The sequence below is a fragment of the Helianthus annuus genome, chromosome 5, assembly GCF_002127325.2.
Source record: "Helianthus annuus cultivar XRQ/B chromosome 5, HanXRQr2.0-SUNRISE, whole genome shotgun sequence".
Taxonomy (NCBI): domain Eukaryota; kingdom Viridiplantae; phylum Streptophyta; class Magnoliopsida; order Asterales; family Asteraceae; genus Helianthus; species Helianthus annuus.
Genome location: NC_035437.2, coordinates 25677581 through 25686749, shown reverse-complemented (window position 1 = coordinate 25686749; position 9169 = coordinate 25677581). Strand labels below are relative to the sequence as shown.

At 37.5% G+C, this 9169-nt stretch overlaps 1 protein-coding gene across 1 annotated transcript; it reads left to right on the top strand.

Moving 5' to 3' along the window:
• The first annotated feature begins 472 nt into the window (after positions 1 to 472).
• Positions 473 to 2307, top strand: LOC110940221 (probable xyloglucan endotransglucosylase/hydrolase protein 23). Its single transcript, XM_022181777.2, has 3 exons — positions 473 to 767; positions 1498 to 1691; positions 1776 to 2307. Exons 1-3 carry the CDS (start codon positions 498 to 500, stop codon positions 2173 to 2175), a joined length of 864 nt encoding a protein of 287 aa, XP_022037469.1. The 5' UTR covers positions 473 to 497; the 3' UTR covers positions 2176 to 2307.
• The last annotated feature ends 6862 nt before the right edge of the window (positions 2308 to 9169 follow it).

Below are 9169 nucleotides of genomic sequence, written 5' to 3'. Positions count from 1 at the left end.
ATTAAAAAAGGGCAAAAGATACATGTAAAGAAGCTTGGATCTAGCTAGGAGCTAGCATCAAGCCAAAATGAAGAAAGCAATATACAGTTAATTAGAAATCAAATGCCACCCAATTAATCTAATGTATCAAGGTATGTATGATGGTACCCTTCCCTATAAAGTCAGTCGAAGGTTTTCAACTCTTGTAAAGAAAAATGGTGGTGTAAAACTATGAGTAAGATCTAACTGTTAAAAAATATCTGATAAAATAAGTAAACCAAAGTGGAAAGAATAAATAAATAAACATTTATTAAACTAATAGTAACACTTTCACTTACAAAAATAATTGCACTTTCCAGCTGTAGACAACCAATATCTTTAATCCTCACTTCGTTCACCAACTCAACAATAAAACATTATCATCTAGTATCACCTTCCTACTGACTTCCCCCCGCTTATGAAGCACCCTATAAATATCAAACCCTCCACCACTTCCATCTTCACTTCGACATAATCCAATGGCTTTCATCTCTTCTAGAGTTTTCTTTCTACTCTTCCTATCTCTATCAGCTTCTTCTTCACTTGTCTCGGCCAACTTCTATGACGAGTTTGATATCACTTGGGGCGATGGTCGCGGTAAAGTGCTTAACCCCGACCTCTTAACGCTCTCACTCGACAAATCATCCGGTTCCGGCTTCGAGTCAAGAAACGAGTACTTGTTTGGGAAAATTGATATGCAGCTTAAGCTTGTTCCTGGCAACTCTGCTGGCACTGTTACTGCCTACTACGTAAGTATTATGGTATTTAATCTTATAATATTAAAATTCATCAAAGAAAAACTAAGATAGGATCTCAAAAAGGTAAGATGTAAACAGACTTACCTCTACCCGTCGATAGTAGTTTTGCATCAAGTCTTCGACATAAGGCACATAACACTCAGCAATCGGTACAAAGGCCGATTAGTGTGTACCCTTGTTGTCTTTCGGCTATCAACGGCACCACATGATGCATGATTAACCGTCTGCCGCTTTTACCATTATTTTCACAAAATTAGTAAAAATATGTTAAAATTAGTGCAATTTCACTTTTGTCACCAAAGGGCCCACACATATATACATTAGATGCACACACCACAAGCGAGACGTAATATTCAAAATTAAAATTCAATATTTATTCATTTCTATTTAAATTATAAAGGAAATTAAAATATAAGAAAACAGTTAGAATACAATATTTATTCGTCTTTGTATACTTATAGAAAAAATAAAATATAAGAAAGAGCTGAGTGTAACATTTTTTTTTTTAATTATAAAAAGGGTAATAATAATATATGTTAAGAACTTATATTATATGTTAAGAACTTTATTTGTCCCTTTTTAAATTATAAAAAGTAATAATATATGTTAAGAACTTACACATTGATTTAAAAATTAAACGATCCGGATTTTTTTTCTAGAAATAATTTAGTGTCTAGTAATTGAGCTTCACCTTATGTACACATCTATGAATGTATTGCAGTTGTCTTCAAAAGGATCAAACTGGGATGAGATCGACTTCGAGTTCTTGGGTAACTTAAGTGGTGATCCCTACATTCTACATACAAATGTGTTTAGCCAAGGTAAAGGCAACAGAGAGCAGCAGTTCTATCTGTGGTTCGACCCGACTGCCGATTTTCACACTTATTCCATCCTTTGGAATCCCAAGCACATCATGTAAACAACTTTCCATATATGCTCAAACGATCTTTTGGTTGCTTTGTTTATCATTTTTTCCTGATTATCGTGTATTTGTTTCAGATTCTCGGTTGATGGAACACCCATTAGAGAGTTCAAGAATGCCGAATCAATCGGGGTGCCATTTCCAAAAGCCCAGCCGATGAGGATACACTCTAGCTTATGGAATGCTGATGATTGGGCCACCAGGGGTGGGCTTGTGAAGACTGACTGGAGCCAAGCTCCTTTCACTGCTTCCTACAGAAACTTCAAGGCAGATGCTTGTGTTGTGGCTTCTGGGAAGTCGTCTTGCAGTGGCTCTGCCACGTCTTCCAGCGGCAATCAGGCGTGGTTGTCGGAGGAGTTGGATATTACAAAGCAAGAGAGGCTAAGATGGGTGCAAAAGAATTATATGATCTACAACTACTGCTCAGATTCTAAGAGGTTTCCACAAGGTTTTCCTCCTGAGTGTCAAATGGCATAAAAAGTAGTCCATTCGAGTGTTTGGGCCCAAATATATTCTTCTATGTATCTAGTTTCCCTTAAGGTTTAAAGTTGATTATTTTTTCATATTTATTGTAGCTATCATCATCAATAAAAATTTAAAGTTCTGTCACTAGCTTGTTCCACATATTTATGCATACAATTTTTTTTTTTTTTTAGATAAAAGGTTTTAAATTTTCATTCCAATCACCAAGTCAAATTTACATAAGGATAACAGGTAGACGGGCAACAAACTGCGCCGCCATCCCCTTTTAAATATAACACAAACTGCGCATACAATTGATATATAACACAACACTCATTCCCTTTTATGCTAGATAATAAGTCTAGTAATCTCTCCATGCTAGGAAGCAAGTTCTTGACACTACACAACTTTAAATTTTCAAATATGGGTCACATTTGCCATTTGAGTGTCAAACATGCAAATGAACTCAAAAACATACATGAACTCTAATATATATTTCTCATTTTCAAAATCTCAATATCGGGTGTCACAATCTCTTAGTCACTCGTAATTTACAATTTTACTTTATTAGGGGAGTGGGGGTGGTCCGTGATGGCCACCCCATCACTCGTGGAACCAAATAGCACACCGCCGCCGCCACAAATATAACACGTGAATTATTCAACGCGTTAAAATTATCACGCGTTGAAAACAATTCACTTTTAGATTGTTTTGTCGTTTTATGAAATTGAATTAATAGCAACTTTGATGAAAAGTGCAAATTAGTCCCTCAACTTTTGTTAGATATTTTTAAATAGCTTTCCTTTAATTGCAATTCAGGTCCCTCATCTTTATATAAATTTTAATTACCCATCTCGACGAACCATTTAAGTCGGTTGTAATTCAACAAAAGCGTGAGATTTGTGAAAGGTGGAGTTGGGAGATGCCACCCGTTTAATTTAAGTTTTTTTCCAATGTTTAGTTGTTTTTTTTTTATTTTGCTATGTAATTTATTTTTTAATTTTAATGAAATTTATAATTTAGTGTTTTAATGTTAATTTCTAATTTAAAAAATAAAAAAAAAGTTGTGAGTGATGGAATTTCATTACTAGTGATGACCACCGTCACTAAAAAAGGCTTGTGAGTGATAGAATAGTGGTTGATGACATGCCGGAACTTGATTGGATGTTTGTGAGTGATGAAATTCTATCACTAGTGAACAGTCCCCTTATTCAAATGTAATAAAATCCAATATCCACTTGCTCATAAACAAGCTCCCGTGTTGTTGGTGTCAAAATACACTCAAAATTAAGTTACATACATCCTTTTTTTCCTTCAAAAGAACTTAATCGCATATACACATTTGGTGTAAGAATATATTTATATCAAACTAGATGTAAGCCCTGCTGCGTTGCGGTTAGGGCTTACAAATTTAGGTGTAATGTATACTAGGAATACCAACTTCGCCTTTGTTGTGATATGTGTTCCTTTCATGTCTACGTATTTCTTTTTTTCTTAAAATAGTACCTCTAAGCATATATAATAATAAAAAAAGTTTGGGATTAATCTATCTTCTTTTAAGTATAGATTAACATGTTTTAAATTACTATTTATTATACATCGAGTAAAAAGTGAAATAAGATTGTAATTTACTTTATAGTGGTTGGTGATGTTTTTGACGATGGTTATGATGGTAATAAACAAAAGGTTTTACCAAAGTTAATTTTTTATTCGATAAAAGAGTTGTTGCTTACCTATATGTATAAACATCCCTAGTTACCCACTATATTTATCTCTTCCCAAAACCTTCCTCTATTTCTCACTATCTTAAACTCAACTTTTCCTTCAATATTTGATTTCATAAATGTTGTATACCATATCCTCAAGTCTTCCAACAATCTTTACATAAATCTCTTTTTATGAGGCTTTACCTACATACATATATAATATGTATCTGTATATGTAACCCCCTCAACTGCGTCCAAATTCTTGAAAGTTATTTCTAACCCCCACCATCTCAAAACCTCATCATCAGAGCACTTAAGCACCAACACCGCCTTGCCAGAAAACTGGTTGAGGGTTGTTGTTGCCTCCTAGGACCACCCCTTCTCTCATTATGCACTCAACATCTCCTTATTTCTGATTTGACGGTTCGGTTTTTAGATTTTTAATAACCAAAAATTTTGGTTCGGTTTTCGGATAACCATTTTCAATAACCGAAAATAATCGAACCGAACCGATATGCTATAATAGTATGTCAAATCCATATATTTTTATGTTTAAGTTGTTTAAGTGTTTAATCCATGATACTAAGAATTATTATTAATTTTATTCTTGATTGTCAAATATTTATAATAAGAACATAACATGTTTATGTATCATTAAAATGATTTATCCATTGTTTACAAGAAATAACTAAATTTAACATAAAAATTAAATGATTTTCAAAGTATTATAAAAGAAAACGTCTTAATCAAAACATTAAAATGGATTAGAAGGTTATGTTTATATGAACACTATTAATAAAAGAGACTAAATATATTAACTTAAATGTAAACATTTAAGAAACATTCTTAAACTTTGAATTATACTTTTAATTTTTGAATCTAACTTAATTTGTTTAATAAACCGAAAAACCGAACGGAAACGTTGTTAAAACCGTAATAACCGAAACCGAAAACACCGAACCCGAACGGTTTTTAAAAACCGAATTTCGGTTACGGTTTTGATTTTACCCAAAAACCGAACCGAACCCTGCACACCGCTAGCCACCACCCAAGAAAACCAATGAAAGGATAAATGGAAAATAACTTGTACAATATATCTAGCACAACTTACAAGTAATGATGCCTAAGATTCTTATAAATTAATAGTATATAAATATCTTATATGGTCTCTATTATCATTTATCTAATAAATTTATTATTGATTTATTACCCTTATATCATTAATTGGTAATTATTCACGTAATTACTCTTACTAGATAAGTTAGGGTTTCCTCTTTACTAGAGAGGGTTTAAGGGTTACACAATCACCAACATCAACACCAATCCCCCCTCCCTCTAAATTCGTGATCTTCAAGATTACCTTAGCCATCCTAACCGTACAACCTAAAAAGGAACTCGATTAGTAAAAAAATATGTCTACCTCCATCTTTGAGGTTGCTAGCTTAACAGGTACACACGTTCTATACTTCTTGTTTCTATCATGTTTCTCTAAATGATTAATTAATATGTGGTATCATAACATATGTTGATAGATCAATTCAGTTATGTTTCCCTAAATCTAGAACTAAAATCATAAACTAAGAAGTTTTGATGAAAACCCTAATAAAAATGGTTCTTTATGTATAAATTTTGGATCTAGTATCATGGCTTACTTTTCATGGATTATCATATCTGATAGAACGTGTTTAAATTTCCTTAAAGTGATAATTTTTCTAAATTTTTAATAAACACACTTTTAGATTTCAATTCTAGTCTTATATCTGATAAAATAAATCAAGAACAATTTAAATGTTCAAACTATTCTTTGTGTTCTTAATGATTTTCATCCTAAAAGTGAAACAAATCATATAATTAGGTGATGAATCTGAATTACAACCTGTTTTTTTTTCTCTTTATTTTAGGTAACTTTATCTTCAAGTTTCAAAGCCAACCAGTTTTCCAGATCTTATTAAATCTTGTATAAAATTAAAAACCCTATTTTTGAAAAACATATATATATGTAATTCCTAAAATTTAACAAATTTGTTTGTGTCAAAATAATTACAATTCAGAAGACACTTTCCTAAAGTTCTAAATGCAAATTTAGGCATGTCACACATAAAGTCGACAACATCAGCTGTTAAGAGACACTGATGTCTAGCGACACTAAGTTAGTTGGCACTAACGTCAGCTACATTAATGTCAGCAAGCATAGATGCTAGGCGATACTCTCGTCGATCGGCACTGTGCCAGGCGACACTCATGCTAACCGAAAGTGTACTAGTTAGTTGACACCATTGTCCGTTGACACAGAGCCAGTAGCCGAACTCATGTCGGCTAATCATTAGATTGGCGACACAAAAGTTGGTAACTCTGCTGACACTAGATTTGGTGACACTGAGCGTATTCCGGTGACACTACCTTAGACTCTTCACATAAACCTAAATGGGCCCTTCAAGTCATATAATTTTTTTATTAAACAAGTGGTTTGCTATTAACTAATTGATTAGTTTTGTTAAACCTCACTACTAAATGTTTTTACAAAACTAAGATTGCTTAACTTGAATAACACTTTGATATTTCACTTGATGAAACAATGGTTAGCCGGGCAGGATTAACTCACTGGTCTCGTCAAGAAGGGTTAATCCCTTCCTCTCGAGGATCGCTGGCTGGATCGTCCGTCGGTTGATCTCCTGCACAAGAAAACAAGCCGTGACTCGTAACAAGGAGGATGGGGTGGGGGTGCTCCTTGTTACCACTCTCCGGCGTGAGAATCAGTAGTTTGCTTGGGAAGCAAAGTGTGATAGTAGTAGTAGTGACTGAGTTGTGAAGAGATACCTCAAACCTGATTTGGGGTTGGTATTTATAGCCGAGGAGTGAAGGAGGAGGTGAATGGATAGACTGACGACATGATGCACCTTTGCAGGTGTGTCAGGCTTGTCGGTTGTGGAGGTGAAGCCACGTCAGCCTGTCGCTTACATATGGCCTGACAGGTGACTGTCATTGGTGCCACTTGCTCTGCAGTGTCAGTCCCACTTGCCTCGTGTGCAGGATGCGGTGCTGTGTCGCATCGCTGCCTGCAGTAACTACCGTTGTTTCCGCGTTCTCAGTCTGGCTAAGTTTGCGGGATACGGTGCCAGGCCGCATCGCCACTTGTGGTGACTGTTGCTGTTGCCCAGATCCCTTATCGTGACGAAAATGTTCATAAGATGCGGTGCCAGCCGCATCGTTATATACATCCGTTTTCATACATAAGGTAAGGCCTCTTCTTATCTTTTGACTGATTGGATTTGAAGGATGCGTCCGCATGGACGCAGTTCATTGCTGGTGGGGGTTATTTGAAAAGGGTAATGGTCACTCGCGGTTTAGCTGGCGCGAGGTTTAGGACCATACCCCTTCAAGTCCCCCCAGTCTAGTGTTACTGCCTCGTGCAAGTTGCATGTGGGAGGAGCACTAGACTATGGTGTCTAGAAGGTAGTTTGCAGCTTGGAGAAAATTCTAGGCCATGTAGATGGCGTTCGCTTTTCGTAAATCAAGCTGGAGATCTAGTAGAGTCATGTGACGTCTCTTCTGTACCGGTGAGCAACTTTCGTCTGATGCGAAATTCTCAGCCATTTGGGTAGCGGGCTACCTTTTTCTGATGTCATCAGGTTGGTTGCCACCTGTTGGTGTGTCGAACCAACCTCTGAGATCGTGTCTTCGTCTTTGAACCAACCTTTGAGGTGGTGAATGAAGAAGAGAGGAGGCTTCGAACCAACCTTTGAGACGGTGATCGAAGATCTCTATGCTGTATGTGCTTTGCTCAAGCTCTATGTTCAGCAATTAGACATGTAACGATGATCCCTTTTTTGTGGGGTGTTCGTGTTCATCAGTTTAGCTCTCAAGTAACCGCACTTCCTTTGCGGTTACCTCGTTGCGTCATTGTTTGGCCATGTTTGGTCGAACAATGTGAATCTGTACTATGGGCCAATAAACATGGTTATGGGCAGGGTTGTGCCACCATTGTTTATTCTATGCGGCGCCTAGGTGGGTAAACAAAGTCATAAGCAGACTTGTTACCGCGGTTCGGTCGCTTGTTGTTCAACGAGATCTTTTTAGATGATTGGGAATCTCGTCTGTATTTGTTCTGTAGCCATCTTCCTTCATGCTCCGATACCGGGGATCTTTCCTTGAAGTAGCTTCGTTCATCTGTGTGATGACTTAGTTGTGGCTCTTCCGTAGCAACCATTTGCGGAGCTATGGGTGTGTCCGCAGCGATTCATGAGTGTCTCCGGTTTTGTAACCCAAGACTCGCTTGAAAAGCGTGTGTTGCTCGGATGTGTCTCTTGAAGGATCAGGAGTCAGGGTTGCTGATGTGCGGTCGCGTACATTCCCATCCTTCTTCCCTTTGGAGAAGCTGTTCGCGCACCCTCAGTGGTTGTGAACCGGACAGGAGGGATTTGAAGCTTGAAGAGAATGAAGGCAATGCGGTTTACCTGTTCCTAAGATGCGGTTCAGTCCAAAGAACAACGCTGGTTCTGAGCATCTGACTCATCCCCACATATTCCACGTGTGCTTGTGGGTATGTGCGGATATATTTTATACCTCCTTATATAATGTAGAGATATATATTTTTTGGCTATTTTGAGGGGTATGTAAAAAAACGACATGCGGTATGGGTTATGGTGCGGTATACCAGAGAAACCGCATGCCGCTTGTGTTTGGATAATGTTGTCGCTTTTTGTTGCATACGTGGCTGAGCGCACGTGTGAGTTGGTGGAAGTTGGTGAGATTTCCTTGCATGTGCTGAAATGAAAGGACGTTTGCTCTGCCCGAGGTCATAAATGTACTATAGCAAGAGTGTAAACGTCTCCTTTGTCAGGCGCGTGTGCGGCCACGCGCGCGTGGTAACTGTCAGCGGAACCGTCGCTGGACACGTGGCGTCGCATGATTCGTTCTTTTTGGACGTGATGATTCAGTTTCCCTTCCGCATTTATTGCGATGAGTATATAAGGGGAAACCGTTTGTGGTTTCCCCTCACTTGTTCCAAAATTTCAAAAATTTCCCGGTGAGAGAGAGAGTTTCTTCATCTTCTCCGATCAGTTTATTTGAATTTTCCAGTGAGGTTTCCAAGTTCTTTGGGAACTCGTTTTGTACTTTCTGTTCTCATCAGTATTATGGCTGAACCATCGAATCCTCATAATGTGGAGGGTGAAAACCATGAACAACGGTCGCCGGCGGCGGCTGAGGAAGATGAAGATGATGGTGGTGCCCCCGGCGGTGGTCTACCGGTACTGAAGTGGTCTAAGGGTCAATTTGAGATCCTGATGACCAGTATACAAATG